Here is a 15,674-nt window from a genome sequence, read left to right as displayed (position 1 = left end):
TTTATTTCAATTGCCCTTCTAATTGCTGTGTTAATATTTAAATAGAAAGGAAATGTTGGGTAGTGTTTACCCATATAAACAATTAAATGATTTAATTACTATTTTAAACAACAGCACCAAATAATATTAATCATGTATACAATTCTGTCAAAAAAAAAAAAAAAAACTTAAACGAACACGTAAGAATTTTAAGTGACACAAAAGTATTTTAGCAGTCAATTTAATCACCTCTTGCTATAAGGTCATTTCATCACAGCTAACGTTAGCTGTATTAAACGTAGCAGCAAATTAAGCATATGTGCGATTAAATAAAAGCAGTATTATAATACCCACATTAAGATGGATACAATCTGTTGAGACATACCATTATACTAACCTTGTTATGTTACAATCGAAATAACATCACAGGTTCTGTAACACGACATTCGGCAGTAAAGGTTCTTGTTACATGTCTCACATGTTCTTTTTGGACGTTTTGTAAATCATTTTTTTCATAGGGGAGTGCTAAAAATGGATGGTTTGTCGTAATTGCTCTAAGTAATGATAAGATAAAAATATTTATTAAATTAGTACTTTGTTTTTAAATGTATTTGAACATCGGCAATTCAAGCACGCCATAAGATGTGTTTCATAAAAAAATTGTATAAAGTGAAAAATGCGAACCCTCCTTTGAAAATAATGGTCGAGTCCAACAATGTGAAGCCAGCCATTAGAAATGTATTGTATAAAAGTATGGATTTAAATTCGGCACCAATAGTAGCTCGTATTAATGTTTTACCTTGTTCATTTCAAATCACCATCTTTAATAATTAGATAAAAAAATAAAAGCTTTGAATCCAGAAACTATGTAACTATATCGTTTCACCCTGCATTGAGATAATGACTTTTATTTTGAATTTAGCCTTTACCTTTGTTGATATTTGTACTTACACCGGCTGCATTCATCATGTGTAGCATCGTTTAGCTTTTACTGCAGTAAAATACTCAAATGTGCCAGAAAAGGTCTGAAGAATATATATGGCAGGTAAGATTTATAATCCTAACGAAGAAAATTATATCTGTATTTGAAGAAACGAGTGATTTTAATGCTTGTATTCCGTCAATGGTCCACACACAGCTCTTAGCTTATTGAGTGTAACGAGCTAGTTAGCTATATCCTACAGTTCTGCTCATAACAGAGGTAGAAGTTTTTGAAATATGTATGTTTTTAGATCAAATTAGTGTTTTAAATTATCCTGTGACGTTTAATTGATAAGCTAAGCATAATGAAAATAGGATAGTAGCAGAGGATTAAACAAAGGGAGGTGTGGTTTACCAGCTGGCATATCAGTAACATAAACATGAATATTAATCTATTAAAGTAAGACCACCAGTTAAGATGGAAGAAAGGCAGTATTCATCTCTGACGGCCGATATGGATTATCTTCAGTACTGGTGAGTTTGCCCAGCCCCAAAAGATCCCAAAAGAGTTGCTTTCTTATGTTTTAAATAAATAAATGAGTGATGTGTATACCAACAAATGCTTTCAAAATGGGATATGAAGGTGTATGGTAAATGTGTAAACACTGACAAGAAAAAGATCAGATTATCGTCGTAGGTTTAGAAGTAAGTGCAGTGTCTTTGTCTTTGTAATTTTGTTTTCTCAGGTATCAAACCAATACTCAGCAGTACCAGGCAGAGCAGGTGCCACAGTACCACCAGATGCTTAATGCCGTCCAATACACAGAGAGACCTGTGGAGGACAAAATCATGACTGATCTTTCAGTGCATCAAGATCCATATCCGGATCAACCTCAACAGCATCATCAACTCTCTGCCCAACCACCAGGTATGAGCTTTTGCGTCCTCACGGTACATTTAACTGGGACGTTTCTGCAGCTTATTAAACATCTGGTTTGCAGCCCTTCCGACGACTCCAGCAAAAGGAAAGAAAAGGGGAAGGCCTCCAAAAGGTGAAGGAAAGGAGAGGACTGAAGCTGAAGAGTCTGCCAAGAAAGCAAAAAGGACGCTAGATCGGTTCAACGGGATGTCAGTGGAGGAAGTCATGGCTAAAAAGCTTCCAGACATCATCACACATAATCTTGACATGCTGATTGTAAGTTTCTGGTTTCTATGTCTTCTATAAATTAAGTACATGTGTACAGTCCATATATATTTGGACACAGGCACAATGTTTCACAGCTGTTTCATGGCGTGGCTGCTCTTTCATTATTCCCACATCAGTTAAGCAGGTAAAAGGTCTGGAGTTGAGGTCTTAGTGTGCCATTTACATTTAGAAGCTGTTGCTGTGAACCCATGTCACATGGTCAAAGGAGCTCTCCATACAAATGAAACATTAGGGATGATTGGAGAAGGCTTGGAACAGCTCATGATCTAAAGCATTCAAGATCATCAGTGAAAAATGGTGGGAGCAGTGTGATGCCATGAGCGTGCATGGTTTCCAGTGGCACTTGGTTACTGGTGTTTACTGATGATGAGACAGGCAGCCGGATGAATTCTGAAGTGTACAGGGATATACTTTTTGCCCAGATTCAGTCAAATGCAGCAAAGTTGATTGGATGGCACTTCATAGTACAAATGGACGATGAACCAAAACGTAAAGCAAAAGCAACCCAGGAGATTTTGAAAGTAAATAAGTTGAATATTCTTAAATGGCCAAATCTTAAATGGATCTCAACCCGACTGAGCAGGCATTGTGGCTTGCTGAAGACAAAACTATAAGCAGAAAGACCCGACAAAGCACAAAGGAGGAAACCCAGTCTCTGCTGATGTTCATGAGTTCCAGACTTGAGGCAGTCATTGTCCGCGAAGGATTCTCAACAAAATATTAACAATTAACATTTTATTTATAATTATATGGTCCTGTTACATTTGAGCCCCTGAAAATGGGGGGAGTGTCTATGTTTATATTTTTGTTCAACACCTTGAATTTTAATTTTTAATTCTGTTCTGATGACATACAGAGCTGAATATGTGTCTAAATATATATGGACCTAACTATTTTAAATGTATTTGTATTTATATATTCATAATTATGGATTTTAAAATTAATCTGAATTAATACTTATTCTCAATGCTACTTTTACAGATTGGCATCAATCCTGGACTCTTGTCAGCCTACAAGGGAAGGCATTATCCAAATCCTGGGAACCACTTTTGTATGTTTTATGCAGCTTATTGTTTTTTTGTAAAGGATGTTTATATTTATGCTCGTCTTTTAATTGTTTGTTGGAATGTCTCGTAGGGAAATGCCTGTTTCTTTCTGGGCTGACTGATGAACAGCTAAACCACATGCATGATCAGACGCTTCCTGAACGCTATGGCATTGGTTTCACAAATATGGTGGAGAGGACAACACCTGGGAGTAAAGACCTATCAAAGTAAGACTTTAACATTTACATGATCCGTGTGAAAGGTGTGGTCACATTTACGGTTATTCAGCTAAATTTTGCAAACAGATTTCACTCATTTCATGTGAGGGTGAAAGATTTCCCCAAGCAGGTTTGTCAACATATTCAAGTGGCTTGGTTTTATAGGTGACTTCTGTGCGAGCAAAGCTTCATGCTTTGAGAAACTATTGACAACAGAGATTGGACCTTTTTGCAAAGTCTGAAACAAGGATAATTTCTCCAACATCTTGCTAATGAGACCACACCTTAAAAATAAGCTTTATGCCCAAGGAAGTGCGTGATATGAATACATTTGAAAATCTTGAGTGTTGGTTTGCAGCAAAGAGATCCGTGAAGGTGGCCACCAGCTTCTGGAAAAGCTCCAGATGTACAGACCTTTAATCGCTGTGTTCAATGGAAAATGTAAGTCGTCGATTTGCTATTCTAAACACATATTTATGATGAAAGTTAATCCTGTTTGATATTTCAGGTATTTATGAAACATTTTGCAAGGAGATTTTCGGAGTAAAGGCAAAGAACTTAGAGTTCGGATTGCAGCCTTACAAAGTGCCGGAAACTGAGACGGTACGAGCTTCTTTCTTGATGGTTAAATGTTCCTGTTTATAGTTGCATATTGATTAGATATGAGCTTCTATTGTTCAGGTTTGCTATCTGATGCCATCATCAAGCCCACGCTGTGCCCAGTTTCCTCGTGCTCAGGACAAAGTGCACTTCTTCATCAAGTTAAAGGAGCTCAGGGATCAGATGAAGGGAGTGGTGAAGACTCAAGAGATCCAAGAGACAAGCTACACATTTGATCTGCCTCTGGCCAAAGGTGAAGACTTTCACAATTGAAAGCCGGTTTTGTTTTGTTCAAAAATAGAAGTTGTTAACCAGTCATGCCTTTTGTCATTGTTTATTCTAGAGGATGCCAAAAGACAGTCAATCAAAGAAGAGCAGCATGACCCTGGATATGAGGAGACTTGTGCCCATGGATCACAGCAGCACACACCGCAAGCATTTGGGGTCCATCCTTCGACAGACACAGGTTTATAAATATCGTGTGCGCAAAGAATATAAACAGTTTTGTGTTAGGTGCTTGTAATAATAGTCAAAATTCTTTAGACCAGGTACCGGACAACCGTTGGACAATGCAGCCGTTTGCAGACCAGATTCCAGACATCAGATGTAGCAACAGCAACTGAACAGCCTGAGAAAAGGACCAACTGAACTTTTTTTTTATTATTGTTTTATTTAATTTTTTTATGTGTTTTGCCTGTTTCTGAGTGATTGATTCGGAGTTGTTACCTGAATTATTTAATTTTTGTGATCTCAGTGCGTAAAGCGTGAATGACTTTCTGATTGAGACATTTGTTAATTTTGTGCCTCTATTTTTATCCTTTTAAAGAAACTTCAGTCATAAACTACAGTTCAAAGGTTTGGGGTTAGTAAAAGAAATTAATACTTCTATTCAGCAAGTATGCATTTCAAACAAATACTGTTCATTTGAACACAAAAAAATGTTAAGCAGCATTGTTTTTTTCACTTGTCTACATTCAAAATAATAGGAAATGTTACTTGAGCAGCAAATCTTCATATAAGAATGATTTCTGAAGGATCATGTGAGACTGAAGACTGGAGTTACGATGCTGAAAATTCAGCTTTGCATCACTGGAATGGATTACATTTTAAAATATATTCATTAATATATTTTAAATTGTAATAATATTTCACAATATCACTGTTTTAACTGTATTTTGGGTCAAATAAATGCAGCCTTTGTGAGCATAAGAGACGACTTTCTTTAAAAAGAAATCTTACCCAGACTTTTGATTGGTAATGTGTATTCCCATTAGCTGAAGGTATGTGTTTTTGCGTGATATTTAAATGTTTTCACATTCACATGTTGTTGGTTTTTTTCTTTTTTTTTTTATATGAGTATTTCAGTGCAACAAATTCCTAATGGAATCCACGGCTGGACTCTGGAAGAGGTTTATCACTGTGCATGTCCTCAATGCATGGATTTATAGTAGTATTGCAGATGGCATGCTCAGTCCCAAGTTATGGTGCTTATTGAAAACAGATCACTCAATTTACCTCATTCTGAATGCTATTTTTAGACTTTTTAGAATTGTGTTTTGTTAATTTGCAATCAGTATGCATAACTGTTTAGTACCATGTATACCTGTTACATCATAATAACTATAATTATGTACTACGTATGTCACTTTGTAAGTTGTATTTTATGTTTTATATGTATGTATTACTAAGGGCCAAATAAAGCTATGTGTATTCGTTATTGTCACAATTAAAATTAAAATACATACCTTTCTAATACGTCTGAAATAAAAGCAGCGACTATAATGTTCGATGTTGAGAGATCAACGGAGAAATATATTTTGCAAAATGCAAATAGCAACAACCGAACTACGTATTTAACGTAGGTATTTAAGATCTTTTTTTTGACGTTTGCTAAACAGGAAACGGGCGTATTTTATTTACTGAAGCGCAGCCAATAGGAAGCACGCTCTGGAGCGTTTAAATGTCACAGGAGACGGAGGTCATACTACTAACTTTAGAGGGGTGCAGTTTTTCATCTCCATGATGAATTTAAGATAAAACTAAAAGCCTTCGGTAGGTTTTTAGTTTTACATTTAAAATACTAAACATAAAAACGTAATTTCTGATTTTTTTGTTTCCTTTTTAAATATAATTTAAGAGACAGACGCCCCTAGTACTGGTGCTTTTGGTACGCTCCACTGTCAAATTGATTTCTCGCTGTTGGTCTCGTCTTTGTTGCTTTCACCGGTTTTGTTCCTAAAACGAGAAAAAACAACATTTCAGTGGACTATCGTTCTAATCATATCACAACGGTATGTATATATTTAACCAATAAACCTTAATTGGATTAATTACGCAATGTTAATGCATGTTATTCTGATAGAAGCGCTCTGCTCTGTTAGCTAGCGACCATCATTCATTGTGCTCAATGAATTTGCAGTATTGCCAGTATTAGCCTAACATGCTAACAGTAGCACATATGGTTTTTATGTTTATGTAAAATAAAAGGATCTTAGCCGTTTACCTGCATTTGTCCTTTTGAATTAATATGTAATTACTTAATTCAGATTAACGTAGTTTTCTTAGTACCGCAGTTTAAATTACTGGATGTGTCTAAATAGTAAGAGTGAGATGTTCGGTGTTTACGTGGAGTATGTTAACACATCCAGATCACAGAACCTTTTCTGATCTGGTGTATACACTTAAGCCAGACTAGGCTGGATATGTTTTGATATTCACTTAATTTAAAATTGCATTTACGTATAATTGAATCTTTTTATTATAAAACTATAAAATAGAAGTAAAAGGGGCTAGTTATAAATATTCTCCTGTGAGAATACCGATTGAAATTGCTGTTGAAATGAACACCAATATTGATTTATTTGAGTAAATCCTTTAGAGATGGATGAAAGGCTCTATGGATCTTTGCCTCATGCCCCCTCGGAATACCTCCAACAATGGTGAGTGTCCCCAAATGTCGTCGATTGGCGCCACGATTAATTACGATCCCACTGGTTTTCTTATGCTGTTATAATAACTATCAGCATTTTAGTTTGTTTTTGAATGCTACTAACCAGTCTTTACCGCCATGCACGAAACAAGCAACAATAACAAGTTACTGGCCGGCTTACATGAAGAAGAATCTGCCATGGTTTTACCACTTGTGTTTGTTTTAAAAACTGATGTGTTCTTGCAATTATTAATGTGTTCTTTTTGCAGGGTTGCATTAATGACTTGACTTCTCAAGTGATTATAGTATAACTCAGTAACTCTTTATGGAAGTTGCACCTGCTTTAGATAAGACAATCTCCGATGTAAAGGAGATGCAGTTATTATGTTGAAGTGTCAGTTCAGTGATGTATAATTTCTAGTATTTTTAATGAGTATTTCATTTTATATATTTATTTGAAGAGATATTACAAGCTTCATAGTCATTATAAAATATATTGTAGTTAAATAATAATAAAAAAAAATCATTAGTATTATCATGGCATTATATAAGTTTTTCAATCTACATGGTTGTGAATGTATTTAAATTTTTATATTTATGCAAAGGGGAATATGCGATCTAAATAGTTCCAAATGTATTTAATCTTTTTGTATTATTTAATTGATAAATGTTTTTCTTGTTAAGTGAAGGAATAATTATGCAAAGTTACTTTACCTGTAAACGCCATTGTTTTCTGTTAAATGCACAGTGTTGGGTTAATCATGACTTCACTACTTCGGTCCAGAATATTGGTCAAACCAATTAACAATCTCTATTTTGCATCTTATTAAACATGTGCTTTTAAAATTGACTTTTTTCTACAGAAGTCTAAGTTGGACTGACAACTCAGTCAGTCCCTGTTTCATTTCTGAACTAGGGTTCAGTCAGCTCAGCAGCATCTGCAGACCCTTCAGGCTCAGTATCCTCACATGGCTAACGGTAATGCTGGTTTTATGATGGAGGGACGCAGAGAAGATGGAGGCATGCAGCAGATGCCTGTACACCCAGAGGATGCCGCCCAACTGGAGCCTGCGGCTGCACAGAAAGGTAGTTATCCAGGAGTGTGTGTTTTCAAGCATTAGAACTGAGCTCAACAGACTGAATACATTCTCCCATGCTGCTTTTATTTAAAGTGTTTGTTTCCCCCCCGTTTAAGCGCCTGCTAAAGGAAAGCGAGGAAGGCCAGCGAGCAAAGAACCTAAAGCCAAAGCCAAACCTGGACCCAAACCCAAAAAAGCCAAGGAGGCCCCATCAGCTGAAGGACAGGAGAAGATTGACGAAACCTTCAAGAAAGTCAAGAGGAAAGTCGATCGCTTTAAGGGCATGTCGGAGGAGGAAGTCATGAAGAAAACACTGCCTGACATTCTTATCCCCAATCTGGACTATGTCATTGTAAGTTTGTATGGCTTTTCTCTGAAGTTGCCTTGTAACAATGAAGAATGTTAAACCAAAGATGGCATTGAACCCAAATGACTGAAATGAATCTTATTTTTATGATACAGATCGGAATTAATCCAGGGTTGATGGCGGCCTACATTGGAAGATGGTTTCCTGGACCAGGAAACCATTTTTGTAAGTAGACAACAATTCTACTCTTCTCTATTGATATATTATGGTTTAATGTAAAAGAGATTTTGTTGTTGGTCTATTACTTTTAATTTATATAATTGCTATTATAAATCTATTGTAGGGCTGTCATATCGATTAATTGCATCCAGAATAAGTTTGTTTACATGATACGTGTATTTAAATGTGCAATGTGCATACATAAATGCACACGCATGCATTTATATATTTAAGAAATGTGAATTGTATATTTACATAATATAAATCATATATATAAATATGAGTATATACACACATGCACATTTCTTAAATCTATACATGTATGTGTGTGCATTTATATATATTTATACATGTACACATGCCATGTAAACAAAAACTTTTATTTTGGATGCGATCAAATATTAATATTTAGTCGTGTTTAATATATTAATATCAAAGGTTGTTTACAAATATAAAAAGAGATTCTAAAGGTTAATATGTTGACTATATAAATAAAATATTATAATATTAAAGAAATGATTCAAGAACAAATATTATAAAGACCTTTTATTCATAATTTTGAAAAGAAATTGTTCAAAACGGTTATGTTGACATTATTATCTTTCAATATAGAGGTATTTAATATTATTTCTTTATTAATAAAATATTATACTTATATGCTATTAGTATTGTTATTATTAGTATTATTAATAAATTAATATAAAATTATTTTAACATTTTAAGGTGGTTGCACAAATATAAAAATATTTTATTAATATAATAATTGCAGAAATATTATAAAATAACATTTATGTTTAAAAATACTTTAATATAAAATAATCTAATTACTTATGCAGCATAATATATATAAAAAATCTGTAATATATTAATTTTAAAAAAATGGTTTAAAATCTCTAATCTTTCAATGATTAAACTAGAAGCGTTCTTGTCAATCTTTTAGGGAAGTGTCTGTTCCTGTCTGGATTCACAGAGAAGCTGCTAAATCACATGGATGATCAGAGTTTGCCTGAGAAATACAGCATCGGCTTCACAAATATGGTAGCGAGGGCGACACCGGGAAGCAAAGATCTCTCTAGGTGTGTTAGATTGTCACTCCACTTTCATTCTTTACTGGAAATAGTGATGTTCCTCTCATCTAAGCTGTTTTACTCATCACCTTCTGCAGCAAGGAGCTTCGAGAAGGTGGTAAAATCTTAGTGGAAAAGATAAAGAAATTCAAGCCACTCATAGCAGTTTTTAATGGAAAATGTAAGTATTCGAACACAAGTACAGAATGCAAACAGATATGAAGGCGTGCATTTAACAATATCTCTTGTTTTAGGTATATATGAAATGTTCTGTAGGGAGATATTTGGGAAGAAGCCAAAAACACTTGAATTTGGCCTACAGCCTCACAGGGTTCCTGACTCTGAGACGGTAAAATGAAATAAAAACACATTTTTGGTTCACCTCATGAAAAAAGCTACTTTTGGTCAGATATGAGTCATATGCTGTATATAACTGTTTTCTGTAGGCGTTGTACCTGATGCCCTCCTCCAGCGCCCGCTGTGCTCAGTTCCCACGTGCTCAGGACAAAGTGCATTTTTACATCAAGCTGAGAGAGCTCCGAGATCAGCTGAAGGGTGTTGCGAAGCCCAAGGAGATCGAAGAAGTCAACTACTCATTTGATCTCGGCCTGGCCAAAGGTACAAGCAGACCGATTATGATTGCCCTCCTGATGTACACAATTATAAACAGTACTTGACCACTTTCTCTTCCTTCTGTCTTACAGAGGACGCTAAGAGGATGGCCATCAAGGAAGAGCAGTATGATCCTGGTTATGAGACCGCTTTCGGAGGAGCATATGGAGAACTCGCACCTGAAGGAGGCCAAAGCAATGGATATTGTAGCTTCTCCACATCTGAGGAGAAAGGTTGGTACCATCTTTCTTCTGTGGAACTTTTTGTCCATACAGTGGAAGTCAAAGGGGTCTTCAGATGCTACAAACCAATTTTTGTGTTCCAGCTGACACAGTGGAGAAGGCGCCTACGGATCCAAACGCGGTCGGACAGGTTCAGGACGGTCAGTGGATGACGCAGTCTTTTGCCGATCAGATCCCAGCCATCGGCAGCTCCTCTCAAGCCCAAAGCTGGGGTGTATGAAGAAGGAGCGTTCTCAGGGACTTCAGACGAAGCCTGTCGGTTCCTGTGCTCTTCCAGAGATGCTGTGCCTCTTATCTACTCTCAGTCCAATCCAGGAGTCTTTGGGGCATTGGTTTCTTTCTCCTGTGCGTTGCTGTGACAAGTCTGTTACGTTATTATTTCAGGACCGATTTGAGGAGATCACAGTATCATGGAAGGTGGCCCAACTTGCACAAGGAGAATCCAATGGCTGCTGTGTTTTTAAAGAAACTGTACCTCTAAACTTCAATTTGGGGGCGTTTGACATCTCAAATGCCTCTTTATTAAAGAAAAGAACAGTTTTTACTATGAATTTCAATTAGACCTTTTAGGAATTAGCATTTCTATGGAACTGGAGAATATACTCATCTTTTACTTTAGTGGTTTTATAGTCATCGACGTTATTTTCGGTAGTTTAGTGTACGAGGTTCTGAGCACTGGTTTATTGCATTATGCGATTTCAGGGACTGATACTTGATTTGTTCACAAGGAGCACTCACTATTATATCATTTGATATTTTAGATGGGATGTATTGTTTGCTTATGTAGTAAAATTTTAAGTGTAACTACCCAAATCTTTTTAAAGTTCACATTTTAAACATAATATCTGTGAGGATAACATTTAAATAATGTTTTGATACTATCATAATGTGACAAATGAGGTCTTTTTACACGTCGGAAGGACTTCTATGAACTTCTGTGGTGCCACTGCAAGACTGTACATTGAAAATATCTTTAAATGTGTTCGTTATGAGGAAGCATCAGCATCATGGTTTAAGAAATGTATACAACCACCTCTCCGCCTTCAGTACTGTAAAATACAACACAGTATGACTGTTTATATAAGGGAAATAATCCTAAACATGCCAGAATTTATGGATTTATCCACATGCTTTTAATTGGTGCTACTATTTTTTACCCTTTCTGTATACTTGATTATCTTGTTTGTTCATTAAAATACACTTATGCTAATTCATACTTGTAAATTTATTTCCATATTAGTATTAGATATTATATTTTAGTGAGACAAAACTGTAAACAAAAGGTAGGTCTTTAATTTTGAGGCAATTTAGGTAAGTTAAAGTGGCGTGATTACATAAAAATTGGTTATTGAAACCTTTTTATACAAAATAATTACACCGTGTATGTAAGAAGACGTGGTGCTGGTGAAGAGTTGGATATTTCTGAATGCGTAAACAACGGAAGGCAGAAATTCTTGTTTAGGGACTTCACACTTAATATTTGGATTATTATGTAATATCTTTAAAACCTTGAGAAAGCATTCTTCAATATTTGTCCAGTCATTCTCATTACCATCTGCCACATCCACAGCAGATATGACCACATCTCTGGAGTGTACTCAACAAGCCTAAAAAAGAGTCTGGGTCTTAGCATGAAATCAGACTTTGATATTTCAATCGTACTAATTTTTAACATGTATACCTTAAAAGCATTATGTATGCCATCTCCACTGGCAAAATGCACCACATTAGACAGTAAACCAGCTTCACTGAGAGAGAACATCTTAATTCTTCGTCCTCCCTCATGCTAGCCTTACAAAATACTGGAGAAAGTGAAAAATATACATCATTTTTTTTTTCTCATACAATCTTTTAGATTTACTGGTTCATTGGGTTGGATGCAAGTTATTTGTTGTCTTACCTTTTTTGATGGACTCTGGAAGGATATTTTTTGAATTCCCAGTCACTCTTAGTTTGTTATCACTAATATATTTCTCAGATGTTGGAATATTCTTCCATTCATCTATTAGGGTCAGCTCTGACAGCGACGATGTGAGCTTCAGGAGTTCTGCTAAACAATATTAGATCTTAACAACCACACAATTACACCAAATATCATCTTCAAGAAGAGTGTGAGGCAACTGACCATTCTCTTTTAAAAAAAGGAAAGCATCCTTATATCCATTTTGACACATCTCAGCCAAGACCTTACGAAACACCACAACAAGGTTATGTGGGCCTAAGTGTGTTGTTGAAAATCAAGTATTCAAAATGTACCTCTGCTTCTGGAGGAAAAAACGCAATGACCACTCGGTGTGCGTTAATGAAGTTGATGTGTATGCTGACGTTATTATAGTATATGTCATGAAAGTAAAAAGGGTTGCCATAAGGACTGATGTCACTTTCTCCAGAGAAGGGCGAGATGGTGATTGTGTTCCTCAGACCAGAGAACGGCATGTTATCACTCAATGCTCCGTCTACATACCTCTGAAAACAGATAAGATGGGGAAAAAATTTAAAAATGGTGAAAACTTTAATTTAGCATTTCTAATAACTAACTAAATAAAATAGAATTAATTAGAAAATAATATAATCTTGAGAAAAAAAAAAAAAAAAAAAAAAGTACATCGAGGTAGCACAGACTGTTTTCATTTACACGGAGCTAGTCGCCTCTCGTTGAGGTCAAATAATTTTGGTTATGCTCAACCAAGTCTGAATAATTATGGATATTTTTGCAAATGTGTTCATTTACCTTGTTTGGTTGTAATTTTGTTGCAATAAATGAAAAAAAAAAAATCGTTGAGGTCACATGACCAGGAGAAACTTTCTCAGTCTTATCCTTTCTTTTTTTTTTTTTTTTATCTCGGCAGCCTTTTCGACACTTTATTTTGCAAATATGAGCGTAGACTTCAAAAAAAAAAAAGTTAATTAATAAACGAATAAAATTTCAGTAAGAGAGCATTGATTTAAAAAACTGACTATTATTGCGAATGTATCATCAAAATATACAGTCAAACGGCTGTGTTTGGCTACATACTATTCCATGATATCTTGGAGGTATCACACCACAGTACAGTGGATAAAAGCAGCTACAAATCAGAGCCTGCAGACAGAGAGCAAAGTGTAAATCATAAATCCTCTTTAACACTTATCTATTCATAATGCAGGAAACAAAAGGTAGTTGAGTTCACCTGAACGAGATCTTCTTTACTGTCAAACTCAGACACCAGCACATTTGTCCCATCTGACACTCGTGTGAGTGACACAAACAGCCGTCCACTGGCGAGCAAGTGGGCATCATCGGGCAGGTCACGATTTAGGAAGTGTCGTACTATCTTAAGCAGGTTGAAGGAGGGATGCACAGCCCCAGAGTGCCTCTCCGAGCCTCTCGAGACATTTCCAGCAATTTTCACAGGATTTGGCTTCAAAATGTAATTTTCTTTAGGTCTACCAACATTAATCAATGTAATAGTCATCAAAATTAATGAAATAGGGGGTTTTCTACCATTAATGAGTCTTCTGAATTATGTTTAGACTATTCACTATCATTTAACAGTGAATGTGAAAGAACTATCTTTTGGATTAATGACAAATGCCTTCAACACACCTTATTGTCGTCTTTTACAATTTGTGGGAAGTTTTTAAACTAGAAATGATTGTTGAAACATACCTGGAGACATTTGCCATACTAGCATTGCACCCATGAGAGCCCCAGATGAAGCCCCACAAATCCTCTTCACCTCTTTAAGGAAAAAAGGGGCCCGCCTCAGATAAACAGCCATAGACTCCACATAGTAACCATCAGAAATCCACAGCCAGCGGAAAGAGATATTCCATCTTTAGCAGATTCCTGCATTATTCTCAACATATGGGATCCCTGAGGTTATGCAGTGCAATGTATGCATAACAGGAGTCCCAAAGGAAGGTCAGTCATTAGCACTGATAGTATCTGGCAACGTTATACTATTGCCAAATAGAGTGTTGCAACCGCAGAGGTCATGTACTGGAAAAAACAACATTGCGTAGTGAGGACATTGCTGTGATCATTGAGTGATTTTTTTTTGTCAAAACATTTGTGAACTTGAAAACTTGATTGTGTTTGCGAGCAAAACATCGCTGCCATAATACTGATAAAAACTGGTTACTCCAAATATTTAACTTCTGGCATAATTCTTTTTTAGCAAGAAAATACGACTAATTATAATACCATTTATTTTCCGAACATTTATTTTAATTCAATGACATATTAAATATGAAAGGTATATATAATGTCAATTTTTAATTACATAAAATTCCTATTATAAATATTCTCTTGATATTGAATAAGAACAACAAATAAGGATTAGAATAATCAGTTTATTTTCATTTTATTTAAAAAACTGTTACATCAGTGTTGCTTAAGCAGTGCAATATGACACTCCAAACTAATAAACAGACGAATCTGCACTCATTTAAGGAAAATGCGCAGAAATCATTGTATGAAATCCTTCCTGTGAGGTTCTTGTCAAAAAAAGAAGAGAAATGAAAGAATTCCTCTTGACAGATTCACGCTGTTATTGTCTCAGAACCTTAAAAAAAAATCATTGCACAATGTTGCAGGATTAAATACAAGAAATGAACTGGAAGTGTTAAGTATAAAACAGTGCTTTGTACCTTTCTGAAGTCTGAAGAAAGATCTTTCCAGTGCGCTCTTTGTCAAAGGCGATGAATTTGTGCCTCATCTGCCTCCAGAAGAGCTGGATAGGACTGGAGATTCTCAGCATAGCTTCGACACACTGGCTACTAAGTGGGCCGGACTCATCTGAGGAGAAAGTCAGAAAATGTGTGAGATATATTCACAATTCATCAACTAATACTGGCCTATTTAGAATGGCAGCAGTGAACTCATGGTGTCCTGGGAGCTGCAGTTTGAGTCTGTGGGATGCAGAGTTGACCTGAGGACTGAACATTAGCCAAAGTGTCGCAGGAAAGTCTGGTAAGAGAGACGTCCACTGTTTTTGATGTCGTATTTGACAGCCAGCTGCTCAAACTCAAGTGGACTCAGCTCAATATGCCCTGGAGTATTTCTGCACAACATCAATTTAAAATTACACAATTTAACACAATGTGACAATCGTTAATATTAAATGTAAATGTAAGGAACTCAATTGCTGCATACACACACACACCACACACGCTCAAACACAAAACAGTACTATGAGATTGTTTCCATTGTCATTTGCAATACACATTTATTAGCTTTCACCTTTTTTGTTATTCCATGATTTTT

The 15,674-nt window shown here is 35.8% G+C and overlaps 2 protein-coding genes and 1 pseudogene across 7 annotated transcripts; 2 read left to right on the top strand and 1 right to left on the bottom strand.

Annotated features, from left to right (window-relative positions):
• The first annotated feature begins 873 nt into the window (after positions 1–873).
• tdg.2 (thymine DNA glycosylase, tandem duplicate 2) lies at positions 874–5,688 on the top strand. 2 transcript variants are annotated; one of them, XM_026202524.1, is made up of 11 exons: positions 874–1,024; positions 1,362–1,434; positions 1,647–1,828; positions 1,902–2,095; positions 3,089–3,158; positions 3,245–3,380; positions 3,730–3,812; positions 3,880–3,974; positions 4,053–4,224; positions 4,315–4,437; positions 4,515–5,688. In XM_026202524.1, exons 1-11 carry the CDS (start codon positions 1,018–1,020, stop codon positions 4,592–4,594), a joined length of 1,215 nt encoding a protein of 404 aa, XP_026058309.1. In that variant the 5' UTR covers positions 874–1,017; the 3' UTR covers positions 4,595–5,688. The 2 variants fall into 2 exon arrangements, with proteins under 2 accessions (XP_026058309.1, XP_026058310.1); XM_026202525.1 differs by lacking the exon at positions 1,362–1,434 and having other exon boundaries at positions 905–1,024.
• A 258-nt stretch (positions 5,689–5,946) lies between these two features.
• LOC113043271 (G/T mismatch-specific thymine DNA glycosylase) lies at positions 5,947–10,856 on the top strand. Of its 5 annotated transcripts, none has more exons than XM_026202519.1 (11): positions 5,947–6,262; positions 6,838–6,910; positions 7,817–7,986; positions 8,096–8,331; positions 8,442–8,511; positions 9,446–9,581; positions 9,671–9,753; positions 9,827–9,921; positions 10,019–10,190; positions 10,277–10,417; positions 10,510–10,856. In XM_026202519.1, exons 2-11 carry the CDS (start codon positions 6,852–6,854, stop codon positions 10,644–10,646), a joined length of 1,299 nt encoding a protein of 432 aa, XP_026058304.1. In that variant the 5' UTR covers positions 5,947–6,262; positions 6,838–6,851; the 3' UTR covers positions 10,647–10,856. The 5 variants fall into 5 exon arrangements, with proteins under 5 accessions (XP_026058304.1, XP_026058303.1, XP_026058306.1 ...); XM_026202518.1 differs by having other exon boundaries at positions 5,948–6,262; positions 6,850–6,910; XM_026202521.1 differs by having other exon boundaries at positions 5,948–6,262; positions 6,850–6,910; positions 7,764–7,986.
• Positions 10,857–11,126: 270 nt separating this feature from the next.
• On the bottom strand, positions 11,127–13,808 carry LOC113042843 (patatin-like phospholipase domain-containing protein 2; annotated as a pseudogene).
• Between the last annotated feature and the right edge of the window lie 1,866 nt (positions 13,809–15,674).

The sequence above is a fragment of the Carassius auratus genome, chromosome 25 (genome assembly GCF_003368295.1).
Source record: "Carassius auratus strain Wakin chromosome 25, ASM336829v1, whole genome shotgun sequence".
Lineage (NCBI taxonomy): Eukaryota > Metazoa > Chordata > Actinopteri > Cypriniformes > Cyprinidae > Carassius > Carassius auratus.
This window is presented reverse-complemented; position numbering and strand designations above follow the sequence as displayed.

What these genes read in the sequence shown, in the direction of transcription:
- tdg.2 (XM_026202524.1), top strand. An exon ending in ACTCTCTGCCCAACCACCAG is followed by an intron (nt 1,829 to 1,901) that starts GTATGAGCTTTT and finishes TCTGGTTTGCAG; the next exon opens with CCCTTCCGACGACTCCAGCA. An exon ending in CCATCCTTCGACAGACACAG is followed by an intron (nt 4,438 to 4,514) that starts GTTTATAAATAT and finishes AAAATTCTTTAG; the next exon opens with ACCAGGTACCGGACAACCGT.
- LOC113043271 (XM_026202519.1), top strand. Translation starts at nt 6,852, where the DNA reads ATGGATGAAAGGCTCTATGGATCTTTGCCTCATGCCCCCTCGGAATAC. An exon ending in TCGGAATACCTCCAACAATG is followed by an intron (nt 6,911 to 7,816) that starts GTGAGTGTCCCC and finishes TTTCTGAACTAG; the next exon opens with GGTTCAGTCAGCTCAGCAGC. An exon ending in TGATCTCGGCCTGGCCAAAG is followed by an intron (nt 10,191 to 10,276) that starts GTACAAGCAGAC and finishes TCTGTCTTACAG; the next exon opens with AGGACGCTAAGAGGATGGCC.